The 17,824-nt window shown below is 47.7% G+C and overlaps 1 protein-coding gene across 5 annotated transcripts in view; it reads right to left on the bottom strand.

The window, feature by feature from the left end:
• Positions 1 to 17,824, bottom strand: part of LOC1273552 (regulator of G-protein signaling loco) — a 40,678-nt gene that overhangs the window by 18,156 nt on the left and 4,698 nt on the right. For 3 of the 5 annotated variants that reach the window (XR_009764863.1, XM_061645080.1, XM_061645078.1), the window contains exon 2: positions 1,078 to 1,143. The exons of 1 other annotated variant lie outside the window; for it this stretch is intronic. Coding sequence is in view for 3 of the 4 variants with exons in the window: in XM_061645080.1 (XP_061501064.1) it covers positions 1,078 to 1,143 (66 nt within the window). In the remaining variant the exon portion in view is untranslated. Of the gene's footprint in view, positions 1 to 1,077; positions 1,144 to 8,889; positions 11,331 to 17,824 lie in introns of those variants that run through there. One more of the 5 variants, XM_061645081.1, reaches the window with a different exon arrangement.

The following is a 17,824-nucleotide window of genomic DNA, read 5'->3' as shown; positions in this document are numbered from 1 at the left end:
ACCAGTCGACAAAAACAAGCAACAAAACATGAGCCACCGCCAAACCAAAATAAAATGAACCATTTCAGTTGCTTCAATTTTCCGCTGGAACCACTTCTTCCAGCAACGAACCCACAAGGAGGCCCGGGGAGGGCCTTTTGTTGGATCTAGTTCAACAGTGTAAAGCAGCGACCCCAGGGTAGGACAAGCCTGTAAACAGCAGCCTGTAAATGGTAGAACCGATCGCTGACCGTAGCTAATATGGTCATTCCAATGCAATCAAGCTTTTCCTTCTACGAGACACGACTGACTGCGATACTTCGCTGGCAGTCCGATCTCCAGACGATGGCTTGTTGGCTGGCAAACGAGAAAAAAAGAGGGGCACCTACTACTAGGGTCTTCCGACGTGTACGATTCTTCAACCATATTAACGTTAATAAGCCAATTTGGCAGTTTAATGATTCGACTTCTTCGACGAAACCCGACGAATAGCGCGTTCCGTGGGATCGGCCACAGCACCAGCAATAGAGCCCAACCTACCATTTCCTCCGCCACTATGGGAAACAACAGCCACGGCGGAGATGATTGATACCCAAACCGAGGGAAGCAATTTCTGCTGGTATGTATACCAGACAGACAAACGGATACAATGTAAAATGAAAGGAAGCGTGTAGGACCAAATATCACAGTTGATTCGATGTTAGGAATACGGCACAAGGCTGCGAAAGGTGCGTGTACCGCAAATAAGTCATTAATCGGTCACTAAAACATCGAAACCCCCGTTTTATTAGGATGGGAGGGCATCCAACCCTGAAAGCAACTGTTACAGCACCTAGCACGAAGATTACCAGTCTGAAGACGCACTAAGATCTCAATTAAATCGATCGACGCACTCGACAACAGACCGTGGCAGATTCGGGGGAAGCGTGTGTAACGCATCGATTGACTACACCCAATCAGGTCGACATTCCAAGTTGCTCCAAACATGACGACACAAAACGAACTGCTGGTAAAGCACTCGATCGCTAACGGTAGTAAGGAAGGAGGAATGATCTTTCAAGCGCACCACCTTCGCGCCGGTTAACGGGTGCTACTTACTAGACTACTTTCCGTGACGTCGTCCTCATCGTGAACAACACCCTCAAGCAGATTGGGAGCACTCACCTGCAAAATGAAGAAATGTAACGAAAAGAAACAATTAGAAGATTGACTTACTGATGATTTACACCGTAACCATCAATATTTACGGTTTTGTAAGGTAACAAACACCTCCAACGGCAAGACATTGATTGGTTTAATTTTTTATATATTGCTCTCAAACATACGCCGGATACGCAGGCGTTCGTGTAGAGGCGTCGGGCGCGCGTGTAGTTTGACACGTTTTGTGGCTGACAACACATGGCACTCGGTTGTAAATTGATACCGACACTTGCGCGATCGCACGTGAATTTGCAATGTGCCTACCCGAGACAGTGGAGAAATTCACCAGCTCACCAGCGTTAGAATAACAGTTGAGTTAAGCGAGCTGACAATTGCGGCAAAAGGCCCCAATGTCAAAACCAACCATAACTCTTATTTACATTGGTTCATAAAAAAAGGAAAGTCTTCAAAAGATAGCAGAGCGGATCATCACAACACAGTAGCAGAAACCATTATTCCCACCGAACTTTCTAATTTGGCTTTGTCTAGTTTACCCTGCGCGCAGAGTTATGATGTGCTAGGTAGTGCATGGTTTAGGCAGAGCTAAATTTGGATTTCCCATTCGGTCCTAACACCGTAAAACGCTGAAATGCATTTTTGCTTAGTAGTGTAACGCTTTCTCCATTTATCACAACTTATCTTAAGTTTGATACATTACATTTTGGGAAGCATAACATGCTATTATAACTTTGAAGAATTGATCATACAAGATCGTACAAACTAGGGACCACCAGCTAAGCCGAAAAAAGGTAAACCTCTAAACAGTAATCATCGACATTAGCAGCGGGTATGTGCTGTTACCAACCACCAAGTTCAGTTGTCCTTGGTCTAAAAGCGCATGCTAAATACCCTCCCAACCGGTTGGTCCACCTTATTTCAGTGTCTGTTTGTGATGTTTTACCGACATCCGGAAGACGTTCCCCAAACGAGCTAATAATAGCAGAGGGTTTAACTATTATACACATCCAACAGCCTGTAGACTCCTCTCAATCAAGAATAAAGCAGAATCTTACGAATAAAACGAATAAACGAACAGGTAAAACTGGAAAAGGAACGCGCAGGACAGGAGAAAGCTACGCTGCGGGACTAAACAGACAGGGCGTTCCAGCTGGCTGTCAGAAGAGGTTCCGGAGGTTCCGCTTTAATGATGAACACCTCAACCATCCCGCATTCTCTTTCTTTCAGTTTATTTTTATTGCCGACAACCAAACAAATGCACGACAAAGAGCCACAAAATACGCACAGCAGTGCATGTGGGCCTGCCAACGGAACAAATCACACCAAGAAACTCGCACGAAGGGTAGTTCGAATAGAACTGTAAGTTCCATTACATCGCTTTCCTCATTACCGTACGTATGTTAATAAGGTAATGAAGAGCATTTAGGACAACGATTTCAAACCATACCCTTTTTTTCAGCCCTTTCCAACGTCAACACACCGGAAGTGACGCACGCATCCATTAGAGTAAAGATCTCGAGTGGTGGTTTTCCGCTTTTTTGTTAACATCGTTCCTTCCTTCCCGTTCTAAACTGTCACACGCCACACCCGTACGATCTTCCCTGGGAACTTAACTGCTTTCAAGAGTGGACCGGAAAAAGGATTTCTTCTCTCCGAACGGAAAACGCTGTCAAATGTGCAAATTGCGTACACGAACACGAGTGCAGGGTATGGGTCATCTACATTAGAATTCCACTTTTGCGCAATGAGCATGCACGTGCACCATTCTAACGTGACAAAAACGATCCTTTCTACCGGGTGTGAGTTGGGTTGTACCACATGGACCCACTTGAAATTGGAACCACCCTTTGTGCATTGTGCCGACAACGGAACGGAACGAGAAGCAGATTCATTTCATATTTGCGCGCCCAACAAAAAAGAAGAAGTCGCGTACAAAAGCAACAATTTGCACATTTGCGCAGCCGTATAATTATAGCGTACCGGGAGACGCTATGCCACTCTTGATGGATGATTTACGACCCGAGCGAGTTTGGGCACGAAAAACGGTTTTTATTTTTTGATAATTTATTCGCCAAACTTCAAAAAACGAGTACCATCGCGAAACACATTCGTACCACAGCACAATCGTTCGTTATTGATTGCTCGTATTATTAAAACATTAATTTGCATCGTTCGGGCCCCACATGCACTACTGGGACTCTGGGGTCGGTGAGAATCACCACAGCGGAAAAGTGGCACACGTGACACGAAAGTTGGTGTGACAACGCTGCTGCGGGCAACAATCATAATTTTGCAAGGGTATTATTATACTGTTTGGTGGAGCATTTTTCTTCACCAAAATGCTCCTTCAATTGGTGTTCTCGCTTTTCCGAAAATATGCCATCATTCTTTACAATAATTGCTTTCTTTGGGAGTTACTGTTACTGCTTAGCTTTTTGGAGTTGGTTCTTAAGATAGTCCGGTTTGCATAGGACCGCAGCGCCGCTCCCAGCGTAAGCCAAATCAAAGCTGTAAATATGCTACTTAACCGATGCAGCTCCTCTCAAACCGACCCATTTCCCACACTGATAAACAACTGTTTGCCAATGTACAGATTCGCGGTGCGCGGAAAGGCCTCCAATCGGTCGGATCGACATCGAAGTAGTACCGCCGACTGCATTCGAAATACGCACAATTTAATGTTCATAAATTAAGATAATTAAATCAAATCGAGGCCATAATATCCGCTTCCCATCGGCAAGGGTGTCGGTCTTTTTGAGCATGAGTCTTTAGGAGTGTTCCAAAATACCGATGCCGGTATGCCGTTTGTATGACCGGTTTTGCTTTGCTTAAAACATGCGGACAGGAAACACAGCGCCCCGATACCGGATGCACACATACGAACATGTTTCGTTTTATTGGCTCATTCCAGATCACTGTATATTGGAGTAAGTTGTTAAATTTTAACAGGGATTTACTAATCAAATTCTAGCTTTTCCAATTAGGGATGCGTTTTGTCTTCACTTTATTTGGAATGCATTTTTATCTGCCCAACAACGCACAGTCATGGCACCAGAGACGAAGTCCAACGAGACCGGAAGAATGATGAAGATTACTTCAAGGTTTCGATCCCCCTCCATCATGTCCACTAACGGGCATCCGCCGTACACCGTTACGGCTCTCGACAGGCCGAGAGGGAACGAAAGACCTTTAACACCCGGAACGGATCCGTACCGGTTGGGCGCCGAAGAGAGATACGCACTTTTACGATGCAATAATTTAGCACTGTATAAAGTACACTTCTGTACGCCCAATCGGAGCAGCTCCTCGGACCAGGAACCGGTGTGGTAGATATCTGATAACTACAAAGCATAACTACTCCGGGAACGAGTTCACCCAACCGTTGTGCGTGTTGCAGCATCGGAGTGTGTCTTACTGCATCATGCATCATCGTTATTCATGTCGATCGGTGAAGTTTGCCATAATTTCCGGGCTTCATTTCACCGACCTACAATAACCCTCGGATTGGCACAACCGGATTGAGCTTAGAACGTCTCCCACATAGCTCTGGCATAACAATCCCTGTGCGTAATAGCACGAGAAGTTGGTTGGAATTTCACCTCCAACGGCATCTTGCGCTATGACGCACACACACACGCACTTAGTGTCCGCAAGATTGTTCGCTTTGTATGCCCGTTGCACGGTAGCACCGAGACGCGGCTCTATCAGGCAAGTTGTTCAGCAAGAAATAAGAAAAGATGGTAAGGAGACGGAGGATAATTTATTTCCCTTTGCACTGCCACTGCATCACATTCTCCGAAAGCAAAACTAAACCGGGGCAACATTATTTCCCATGATAAATGTATCATAAATGAAGCATAAATTCTTGCGGAGACAGGCGTTGGTTGTGCGTAGTTAGCGGACGTGTAGAAAAGCAGATGATCGGAGTGCGATGAAGGGAGATCGTTAGAAGCCGAGACACACTTGCCGGTGAGAGCCGGAGTTTTGGCCGTAGGTCAAGTTCAAGCAACTGTGTATACCTCCTCCAATGCCCAAAGCCAGTGTTTCTAAGCCATTACTTGAAGGCATAAAAGGGGATTTGTAGGTTATAAAAAGGGATTACAAAGATAGTTCTACGATGCAACTGCACGTGCCACCATCATCACAACTGTGTGCCCTTTGACGGGAGCGAGATGATGTATCAAAACTATCATATGCCATCAATGTGAGGAACGCTTCAACAACATGTGTTAACGATGCCCGTCACACCTTAACCACGCAACGCGAAATCGGAATCGGTGTCACGTGCCTCCAAACGGGATGCTGAACTCAGACGAACTTCTCTAGCACGATAGCACGTATGCACTAATTATAGCGCGAATCTTACGTCTAGCAAGGTCTAATTACGATCTTATCGAGCACACCTCATCCCCGCTTCAGAGATTCATGCATTTCCATGAACTGTGTGCCGCCGGAGAGAGAGAGAGAGAGATCGGTTAGCAGGAGGCCAGCACAATTTGCCAAGCACACACAATAGAGCCCGGCGGCAGGTGGAGTATTCTTATGTGCTAAAAATAGCTCCGTACACTGATGCTGGGAGATTAGATCGAGCGGATTTTTGTTATACAGCCATTCAGGCGGGAATGATCGTTTGCAAGCAATCAGGAGAATTAAGAGTACATTTCTTGGGATTGAACATTGAAATTCATTCTTCACGTTTTTACGTTCCAAGTAACCAGAAATTGACTTCCCATTAACGATGACAGTCTTCAGTCGATCAGTTCCCCACTAATAGAAATGCCGCTATGTATTACCATCTTGGAAGTGATTTCCATAGCATATGTACTAAAAAGGCAACTCGTAAGATCGTTTGAAAGGTGGTCCCCAGAGCAACAAAGTATCGGACCAACCGTCCCTATCCATTGAGCTGTGTAGCTCTATCGGGTCGGTCTCTGCCACTAAAAATCCCATCCGTGCCGATTGCAGCCCAGTGTCCACCCCAGACTGTCCAGATTGGCCACGGCTTTTTATGCAGGCAATGAAATGCAAGCTCACATACATTAATGCGATCCAATCAAAAAGAAATAAATACAAACCGTCGACATATCCAGCGTTCTTCTCTTCTTCTTTTTTTGCCATCCAAACCTAACCAAATGGCACGTTCTATGCGTTACGTTCTAGCAGCAACTCCCATGGTCATGACCCGCCGATGTCGTTGTCGGCTAAACACCACAGATAGGGGTGGCCCGTGTGTGTGTGTTTTCGTTTGCCTAGAATAAATATTGCCCTACCACCGAGTGTGGCTTTCCCGAGGCCAGCTTAAGCTAAGCAAACGGTAGCTGCTCCTCATCGTTCCCTCGTTTGGGCGGCGTTGTGATAAACTTTCTGGCCCCTTTCTACTTCATTATTTGCATGACACGCGAACACCACTCTCGGCCAACCGTTTCCCTTTCTGCCTTATGTGTCAATAAGACGCAGAAGCAAACGAAGGCCCTTTAAGAAAAGCTTCGATGCAATCGCTTCCGCCGCTACGGTGTATCAAGTGTCACATGCACCAATGCTCTCTATGCGCATTTGCGCTGCTGGTTTGCATTTAAGAGGCACATCCGCTTAAGCTCCCACAGCAGAGACGACTGCAACAATGTTGCGCAGTGTAGAGAAGAAAAATCATTTCTCATGAGCTCTAGAACAGAACATCGCGGCATCGTGCGGACTTGCGGGAGAGTGCATACGTCTTTTTTTTTTTTCGTTTTCTACTGCCACTTTCGTTCCCCGAATGGGCTTGTCGTGCATTTGGAATCTCGTGGGAAGAAATATCTACCGATAACGGGTTTCGTGCACCTCTTCAGGGGCAACATTTTGAAGCGGGCCGCCCGCTTATATCCAAATTAATGCGATTCCCTTGGTTTGATCGTGCCTCTTCTCAAGTGGTGGATAGCGTTCTTGATGATCCGCCGCGGCTTGCGTATGCACTACTTGACCAACACACGCCCGCGACATTAATGTTTCCCAAAGTGCCATCGTTACCCGTTTACAGAGACTGTGCCTGTGCTGCTACCTGAGCGATCGTAGTAGTTTGTTTGTTAAAAACAGACGACCCATCCAGGACGGCTTCCGTACACATTCCATATTTGATAGGCGACGACGTGAGTGAGCCACTCGTACGGGGTAAAATAGTCGGACATAGCGCACAAACATTAGACGGTGATTGATTTAGGATATCGCTAGACTAACACACCGGAACGGTCATCAAACGTTTACCAAGCAAATATAATTGACCCGTTTTACGTGCTCGATAGGGTTTATTACTTTTTTAAATCTGCCTAAAGTACCAGGATCTATTTGAACTTCTACGCATTTCTGAGCACAAAAAAGAATCCCTCCTTTCCTCTTGAGCAGATATTCGTGTTCTTGAGCCTGGTTCTAAGTAGTATCTCCATTTGTATCATCAAATTACACAGCAGCTTAACGCTAATCGTTACGTTGTTTGATAAGCCACTGACAGTGATGGATTGTGGAGAAAAGTCATGTGGCACGGGCGAGCGTTTGGTATTTATGTTATGTTCAACAAACCAATCTCAAACAAAATTGATTCTTCATCGCTCGAACCCTGCACTTACTGTGTGTTATTGAATGTTGTTTATACTTCAACTGCACTCCAAACGTTTCAAATTTGATAAGAGCTTCAACAGTGTGTTGGGGATTTCAAAAAGAAGACCACCAATCATAGTTCCACTCACATACAAAAAGGGAAGTCGATGCCCAGCTATCAATAGAGCCAAAAGAGCATTAATCCAAAATTCAAACTGGCCGGCCACACACCCCGAACAGTAATCAAATTCAATTTCGATGACGTTAGTGACCCGCTTCTTCTTCAATTATTGTAGCGAAACAATTAAAATGAACGTCATTCGATGCAGGAGCCACTTTAAATGTACCTTTTATAGCATGTACATTAATATGGTGTGGTGCTAGAACGCATTATCCCCTAATTCTGCTATCCCGGTTCCACATACCAAGACAAACGTGATTTCAGTCGATCGATCGATCCAAAATTAAAGACACACGGTTTGCTCAAATGCAAAGATAGCAGTGTTTCCATTGCAACAAACGCATCCATCGACCTTGCACACGGCTACACTTCGCCAACCCTTTCGTCTAACCTTTGTTGAAGTCGAAAGGGGCCACCGCACAATGCCGCTGCTGCTAATTTCCGTGGGAGCAAAACGTGCCACGGCTTTTCGGAATCCAGTGCGTAAACGCATCCGCCTCTACGCAACAAACAAAACAGAACCTAAACACTCTCATTATCGACCCGCACGGGGTGGGTTTCGAGCAAATTGATAATTAGACAGCAACACACAGTGGAGAAGCAGCATCCAACTCCACCCTTCACGGATGTGGGGAATGCAACTTGCTTTCTGACTTGTGAGAACCCACGAGGCAGGTGGAGAAGTACGCTCGTGTGGTTATAATTGATGAACGATGAACTATGCAACAATGGAGAAAAAAGTTGATAAATAGAATAGAAATGATTGTTCGGGCGAAAATCAATTGAATTAATATCGTGGAAAGTGTACGATTGTTGGGAGAGACATTCAAAGATATCGCTGCAATCTTCAGCATTCCTATTACACTGTTACCGATCGGGTGATCGGGAACAACATTAGAATAGCAACACGGGATCGCCACTTGCAGCAAACATTGAAGCTACGATAGTAATATACACTGCCTGTCAACCCCATTAGGCCGATATCTGAGCTGGGCACTTACTCCAATCTTGTCCAAACTGCGAACCGACGCCTGATGAACGCTGGTAAATGGGCGCTGCGGTACCAGCGCCTTGCACATCATCATCGGCACATCTTCTGCCTCATCCGCCGGTCGAACGTTCCGCCGCCCCTGCTCCTCCTCCCCCTCCAGCGTGTCGTCCCCTTCCTCGTCCGACTCGCCAATGTCGGAAGTGAGGGGCGTACAGCTATGGCTGCGCAACTTATTACAGTGGGCCGGTTCGCTGGCGGACCGCTTCAGAAAGCTCGCAGTAGTGGTGGCCGTTGCAAACGCCGCCGCACCAATAATCAACCCCGCCAGCCCGGTCGTGGTCGTGCCGCTGCAGGTGGAGATCGAGCTGGCCCGCGGTGGATCAATCCGGAAGCTCGGCAGTATGGGCGGCTGCAGCTCGTACGAGCAGTCGGGCGATATTTCAAAGTGAACAAGCTTGGCGCTGACGCGGCGCTCCGTCGTCCTGCCGTTGCCGATCGTGCCGACGAGCGGCGAATGGTTTGCATCATCATTTTCATCATCGTTGTTTCGTTCGTCTTCCGGTTCCTCGGCCTCTTCCACGTCCGAATGCGACGGTTCACATTCGTACGAGTAGTCATAGTTTTCGCCCCACACTAGCGTCCGGTTGAGCGAGTCGGACTCGCGGCGCACGAACGACACCGACAGCCGGCGCAGATTGTCCTCCGTAAGGGCCGGCGAGGTACAGCGACTCCCGTTCTCCGAGCTGTTCTCACTAGTCGTCGTCGTGGTCGTCGTCGTCGTAAGGGACCGTTTCGCCCGCGGACTCTTGAGGCCACCCTCCAGGCTGTTGCTTTTCTTCTTGGCGGAGAAAAAGTTCAGCAGATTCCCGTGGGACGGCTGCTTCGGCAGCTCCGAGTTGCGGCGCCGCTGGAAGTGCTTCCGGATGGCGAGCGGCGTACGGAGTGCCTCCTCGAAAAATGCTTTCGTCGAGGAGGAAGCCTTCCGTGCACTGGACTTCGTAAGTGGGCAGTTGATGTCGCCCGTGCTCGGTCCACGGTGGCTGTGCACCGTGGACAGGGCAGCGACTTCCATCGACACCACACTGTCCCGAGGGTGTGACGTCGGCTCGCCAAACAGTAGCCGGTCCGGCTGTCGATGGTCCGGCCGTGGCGAGCTCTTGCTACTGCACGTATCGTACTGGTCCTGTTCCATCGATTCAAAGTCCGAATCGATGAACGATGCGTCGGCCGGTGGTGTAAGCAAATTTAGCCGATAGTTTTCCGCCTCCTCGTCCTCCGCATCGTACCGCGGCTGGGCTTCAGTTTTCGCGTCACCACCACTCCGTATCTTAATCGGCGTCGATGTTGACCGCTGAGCAAAGCCACCGCGATCATCTTCGCACACGTGTGCTTTCGCGGCATGCTGCTCCTCCGTCTTCACCTTCTTCTGCACGGACGCGTCCAGATCGTTCGCCGTGGTGTCGGAATCGGAGCTGAGGGCGTGCTTCGAATGCTCGCAGGACGGACAGGAGCGGCCCGCCGGGGCAGCTGGAGCACCGAGCAGCGACTTGAACTCGAGCACGTTCTCAAACGACGAATCGTTGGCACTCTTTAGCAGGGCGATAAAATTCTTGCTCAAAACCGGTTGCAGCAGGCTGCTGATGGCGGTCGCTGCACCGGACGATCCGGCCGTGCCCAAATCGGCAGCCGCCGCCGCCGGGCATTCGAACACTGTTCTAACGCTCGTTGTCACCTCGATCCGATTGCCGGGCAGGTGATGGAGAGCGGTGTCCAGGGCGGCCGTTTCGTTGCGCTTCAGTGCACTTTCGTTCTTCGCGGACGCTGTACGATCACTGCCGGGAGACGACACCACCGTGCGCATGATAATCGTTATCTCCGAAGCACTGGGCGGACCACTGTCCGGGCCGGTGTGCGCTGTCGGTGGGTCTTTCACTATCGTTCCCGTTTCGCTGCTGTTTGCCATGATGGACGATTTACTGGAGGAACGATTTTGGAACTGGAAAGCACTTACATACACACAGTCACACGTAGTTTTTTTAACCACGAAGGAAAAGGTTCTAACTTAAGGCGGACATTACACACTTCACCGACTATGTGGATACCTTTGGATAATAGATTACACATTAAAACACACACTCACGCACCATCTTCTTGCTTCAATACACTCACAAGTTTGTCCCCAATAAATAACGAGCCTCTCATCCCCCCAAATTCGCAACGATCGCCTTTGTCAACTACGCCATCGAAGAGCTGGTTCTGGCAACCATCACACCCCTTACCCCTACTTCTGGCCGCACACCGAAACGAACGAAACCCCGGATCGATACGATCCGTTCCAGTCTACATCACACTTCGTTCTAACCAGCCAGGGACAGGTTTTTTCCGCCCGACTCCACGACGCACCAAAACACACAACCGCGCACATGGCGGGGGAAAAATAATGTGCAACCGCAACCGCTGCCACGAAATGAATCTTCCCGCACACGCAGCACACGCCCATAATTCTTTCCCCCCTTTTTCCATCGTCGTCAACCCCAGGGAGATTGGGGGGAGATTGGGGGGTGTAAAGGGTAACGGCAATAGTGGGCACCCTCGAGAGCACTTGAAATCGAATGCGTTGCGCATGCGCACCAGCGCAATTGTACGACGCGCGCGCCACAGCAGACAGCAAAACGCGCGCGAATGGATCGCCGCGATCGCCGTTCGGGCTTAATTATCAATCATTATCGATTGCGCGTACACGTTGCTGTGCGTTGGTGGTGGACGGAAGAAAGGTGAAACCGAAATTGGGGAAAAGCTTTTTTCGGGCTTGGAAGTCACGCACTTGGCCGCACGGAGCCTCCTCATCGCCGATGGTAAACTACTTCCGGGGTGGTAAGTAGTGAGGAAGGTATCACGATACGAGTGTTGAATAGCATTAAGTCACTTATACATTACACATTGCACACTGTCACAACGCAAAAAAATCAAACACAGACGCCCATTAGATCGATTGCCTGTTGTATTTGTCTACTTCCCCGAATAACCCCCACTCGGCGTTGTGATGTTTTTGTAAGATGGTTTACGCACTATCGGCAAAGGGACAAGGCAAACCCTGTTGAATCAAACTGCTCGATCGAATCTATTACACCAGTCACATATTTACCTTCCCATAAATGGGAAATACAAAAACCTTTTGCCAGTGGATGAGCATTCGATCAGCCGGATTTCCTCCCGCCAGATGGGACCGACGACGGATGCATTAACGAAGTTTAGCACCACGTAAACAAACGCAAACCCCACCGCCCCTTCTGAGTGTAATGATGTACTCAGTAAAAATGTTGCTACAACTTGTAAACATCAGCACGAAACAAACACATTTGCGCAGAAAGAAGAAAAAAAACATTGCAAATGGTGATATCATCCTTGGGCCATAGCACGGTTGCCGAACCGTCGAATCATCCCGACGATCAAGACAACAGCGCTCAGGTGTCCCGCGACTACCGAGTCCCGGTGGAAAAACAGAGTCTACGGGTGGTCCACTGGTCGTATTTATAGGAAATCTCCTGCGCACCAGAAACTCAACACACACAAAGATGCTTTTGCTTGGAAAGCAGCGTCATCCGGCCCGGGCTGTTGTTTACAGCTGATAAAAATTTAATGCTAAAAGGTGTACACATCCGTGTCTCGACGATCAACGTCACTAGCTGAGCTGACCCACATCATCACTTCCAACACATTTCCCTTACTACCAAACGAGTGCAATTGGTTTATTCTTTTCGCTCCTCTTCCAAATTTTGTCTAATCAGTCATATGTCTTCTAAGAACTTTGTCGGGTATCACGCACGATCATAACACAACACCGAAGGTACCCCTAGCGCGCACAACCTCGTATTAGTTCACACCTTGCTTGCAATGAGTCACTGTCTGGCGGTGTGAAATGATGACAGTAAAATTGATTTAGGGAATTTGCTTCAAAATTCCAACCCCCGGAAAGGCGATAAACAACGCGCGCACACAACATGACTGATCACGTATAACACACAGTATAACACTTTTGTTGCCGCCTTCAAGTGATCACCTTTCCGTGCAGAACCAACGAAAGCTGAGCGGTATAATTAAACATTATTATTTATGAAATATTGTTTAAGGTTTCACTCCTCCGCCTCAACGCACAGAAAGATACGCGCCAGAAACATATTCATGGGGCATTGCAATCGATACACTCACAAAACGATTAACACAGAAAAGCAACCAACAAAAGGAGAAAGTTACAAATTGTCGCCTTTTTTTAAAAACGCGCCCGTTGTCATCGCAACAACATCACATAAATCACACACACACACACGCAAACACTAAACGGTCCATAATGGGAATCGGGCTCCATGTTCGCTCCATGTTGGAGATGTCGATGCCACTCTCTGCAACCACCCGCACTATCACTACGGTACACGCTTGCTGCACATTTGCCAAAACTTGCCTTACACCGAGCATCGTTTATCGATTATTAAAGACCACAACAATGCTTTCGCGCAACATAATACGTGGACACAAGCGCGGAACTATCGCACACCGATCAACTTGCACTCGCACCCATCATCACAAACGATCGATCGGACGCGCGCGCACCACACACTCCTGACGCGATTGATGCTCTCTGCTCGCTGCGGTACCGAAGTTGAACTGACTCAGGCGCTGCTCGTCGTATGATGAGGAACCTCACCTTCCGCACTCTGTCGGAAGCAGCGGCAAAAAGTAATCGAAATCGACGCATTTGGTTTGTGCCGGGCCTTTCTTCAACAGTGTAGAAAAAGGAAGTAAGAAAGAAAGAGCAACCCCAGGAGCCAGCTGTGCTGTCGGTCGGTCGGGGATGGTCGGGTCGCGCAGTACGGTCGAAAGCACAGCTGAGAGACGAAGGACGATCATCATCGCCACCACGCGCGCTGCTGCTGCTGCCACTTGCAGCCCGAGTGCAAACGAGAGTAAAAGAGACGAGGGGTCCCCTAAGAAATGTCTGCCAAAATCTTGCGACCAACCGGGATGCGGGATGCGGCCCGGGGTTTTGCAAGACGCGTTCCTTGTTTTAAAAACTAAAACCCTTATTTGCTCCCTGGTTCGTCGTGAGGGAACCGCCGCCGGCCCGCGCACCTTTTACGGACCTGCACACACGCTGCTACCCGCACGAACGCTGCCGCCGCTACACGCTTTCCTACGCGGACGGGGTCTTCGATGCGTGCAAAAGGGAAGAGGCCACCACCACATTGGCCATTCACTGCCAGGGCCGTCTGTGTGTGTTTTTATGCTTGATCCACCCCTGCCTCATAATGAAGAAGCTCTCGTTTCCCTTGTACGTGTGTGTTTTTGTGTTTCGGTTCAGTGGTCCTAGATTTTGCGTGCACTGGAGCTTGATCGAGTGTTGTGTTTGCGCCGATAGTTTCCGTTGACCGTTGACCGCTGCACGCGGCATCGAAGGGAAACTCCCGTCCTTCGCGTAAAGCTTGGTTGCACTTGCACTTTTAGTTTGCGAATCCGTTCGGTGCATCCTTGTAGAACGATTATGTCCATTCAGTGGACGATTCAGTGTGAAAGGGTGTGACACATAACTGACCTCAAGCTAACATTCATTCCATTTACCCCGACCCAGTCTGGGTAGCATCAATGGTAAGGATTAATGAATTTGGCAAGGAATTAAGACAGGTAAAAGTGTTGCCTCAGGCTGTAGCAATCTCTGACCGAAGATGAAATAGAGAGAGAACTACTTTAAGTCAGTTGTACCCGGATTGTTTCGTCTCTACTATTTTCCCCAAATTGGTCATAGTTCCATTTAAAAAGAATGAATAAGTCGTACAAAAACGCGGGAAACCCACATCGCTTTACAGTTAAAACCACACCACAAACAGAAATAGGACAAAGGATCCCTTCATTAGGCCTCGAAAAAACGCGCCAAATTGGAAGTAAATGTCAAGATTGTATCTCACAAAGAATGAAACAATTCGATAGGAACCCTCGGCCCCATGTTGCGTTAATGTAACACAAACTGTAATAAAAACGAATGTAAAATAAAAGCTGCACGATGATAATGGGACATCCATCCGGACCGATGGTAATAGGAAAAAAGCACCCAACTTCCTTCTTCCCTTCCAACGCGTTCAATCACCCAATCCACAAACACACTCAAGGGCTTAAGAAATCCACCCAGCCATGCGCACTTGTGTGGGTAAAGCAGGGCAGCAGAGCAAACTCATCCCAATGTTCCATCATTTCGACCCCTCTCTATCGACCTGCTGACGTCGAAATCCAAAGGAGCAGCAGCGAAAAAAAACGAACCTCATATATGGACCGTATAAATTTTACCGAATCAAAGAACAGGTGATAGAAATGTTGGTAGAGTGGTGTAGATGTACGTGACCCTTTGCAACAGCAGGCAGTTTGTTTTCGGCTTCAGGATTGTCGACAGGACGGACGGGTCAGGAATAGAATGAGCACGTGCCCAACAGGGGCAGCCCAGACGGCTGCACGCACGCAACGTTTTATAGAGCGCTGATCTCACTTACTGTTCGATCCTTTCAGAGTTCAGGGTAGCAGCTTCAAAGGACTTGCAAGAAGTTAGACTCGACGGAAGCGGACGTGTGGTCTAAGAGAAGATCGATTGAACGGAGTCGTCTTTGTTTTTGTGCAAAACTTACCTGTGGATGAGAAAAAGAAAGATAGATAAGATTAGAATTTCTGACTGTACGCTCATATGGTAGAGTGTATGAGTGAAAGGGTTTTACCATAAATTATATACTTTAACCAGATATTACCCGGTAACAATAAATCGCAGTGGATGCATTTATCGCATAATGACTTTTCTTTGTAAAGCCTTCTTATCTGTGTATATGTGTGTTTCAAAAACAGACGAGCTGTCTGCTACGTAAAGATAAATCAATTCTCTTATATACTTCTTGAACAACTAGACAACAAGGTATGAGATTCATTAGAACTCATTAATTCCAATGATTCGACCAACTTCTTAGTTTATCCTTCACTTGTGTTTGTGTGTGTTGCAAATACAAACCTCCCCAAGGGCACAATAAACTAACACTTGTGAGGCAGAAAACGCTCCAATCGCTCCCAGCAACAAATGCACCGTATGAGGTGAGTATGATTCATGCAATGCAATCGTTACACCTTACATTTCATGTGACGCCAAAGAATAACAAATAACGACCAGTGACTAATACACACAAACCGACCCCTTGAGGCACCCCTCTGATACACTGCTGCTTGCGATTCCTTCAGGGAAAATTCCTTTGTACACAGAAGAAGCAAAAAACAACACACTCATTACAACATCAGCAGTGTGCGGGGTCTTACCGTTTTTATCTCTTCTGCCGAGTTGTACCCACAGACGAGCCCGTTCAGCATCATTTGCATAACGCCGGTCGGTTTCTTCCGGTGCAACTCCAGGCTCGACTCCATATGCATTACAGACTAGATGTATCACACTTGGAAACACGCAGGAACAGCTGAGCACTTCCTCTTCCTCTATGGCTCCTTTATACTACCCGCATGAGAGATTGCAAAGCCTCGTCGTATTTAAACTCATTTTACGATCAATGGCAAACGACGACAAACTAACCGAAAGATATCACACACTATTAAATGCCACCATAAAAATCAAACACAACCTGCAACCTGCACCAATTTATGATTATTTGTCACAGGTTGATGAAACGTTCCACTCCGGGCGACAGAAAATCACACACTCAATCAAGCACCAACAGCACACGGTTACGACTGGCGAGAACGTTTCCTACCACCAGCGCGTCAACACACGATGACAAAACTTCTCAATCAGTCATCAGAGATAACGTTCCAAACGGTTGACGGGCGGGCACGGGGCATCTCAGCGGGTTTACGTAGCAGGCCACCCGTCCGAGGAGTGGAATCTAACATTTCGATCTTCGCTGTGTACGGACGGTGTCGACGGTGACGGAATTGGACCATGCTTATCAGATAAGCGTAAGGTAGCGGGCGGCCACGTCCTCCGAGCCGTCTTTTGGGACGGCAGACAAGACATTAGACGTGTTGTTTGGTTGTAAAATCGAACCGTTTGATCGGTGTGATTTTAAATTGGAACAGCTGATCACTAAATTGTGTTTCAACGTTTTTAATGTGCAATTGCTTTAAAAACAAGCCTCTATAAATGCTTGTCCACATTGATACTTCCTTTCAAAAGAAGCGACCAAGTCAACCTTAATTTCAAAAAAATATATATTTTGTTTAATTCAAATCAATCCACGGATATGCTCTATTTGCAGCCATTTACTGCCATCCCTTTAACTCCAAACAAATAACTAATTGCTCTAGCACTCTTGCGGGCGAGATGCAATGAAGTTGCGTACTTACAGCCGGCAATCCAAGTCACGAAATTACTCCCTTTGAAGCAGCAATGGCAATGGGAGGTCAGGCAGGCAGGCAGGCAGGCAGGCACATGACAAACTCCAGACCCAGATCCCAGATGAACATCCCAGCCGAGAAGCGGAAGAGCATGAGCATCGGTCGCTAGAGTGAAGCCATCTCCCACCGCGCGCCCATGGCGCACACTGTGGCACTTTCGGTGGGTGTGCGCGGAGAACCTTTCCGGTTAATAGCTCTCAATTGGCATCAATTAAACTTTTAACTCAATCAATTTCAATTTCCTCTTGCTTTGCGTTCACCCGTGGCCGGTGCTTTACTTGCCTAACATGCGGCGGTGATGATAGATAGGTGTGCAACACGATTGGCACAGCATCGGTGCAGGATGGGCAATCGAACACAAAAAGGTGTTCACAAAGCAGGTCAATTTCTACGTTCTATTGCAAAAGACATTCGAACCATGCCCTATTTCAATTCACTTCGTACACACACAACGTAGTTGTTTTGCTTTAATGGTAACTTCTAACGGCTATCTTCATGGTCACTCACTCACAGAAACAAATGCA

Source organism: Anopheles gambiae, chromosome 2 (genome assembly GCF_943734735.2).
Source record: "Anopheles gambiae chromosome 2, idAnoGambNW_F1_1, whole genome shotgun sequence".
In the NCBI taxonomy this organism is placed as follows: domain Eukaryota; kingdom Metazoa; phylum Arthropoda; class Insecta; order Diptera; family Culicidae; genus Anopheles; species Anopheles gambiae.
This window is presented reverse-complemented; position numbering and strand designations above follow the sequence as displayed.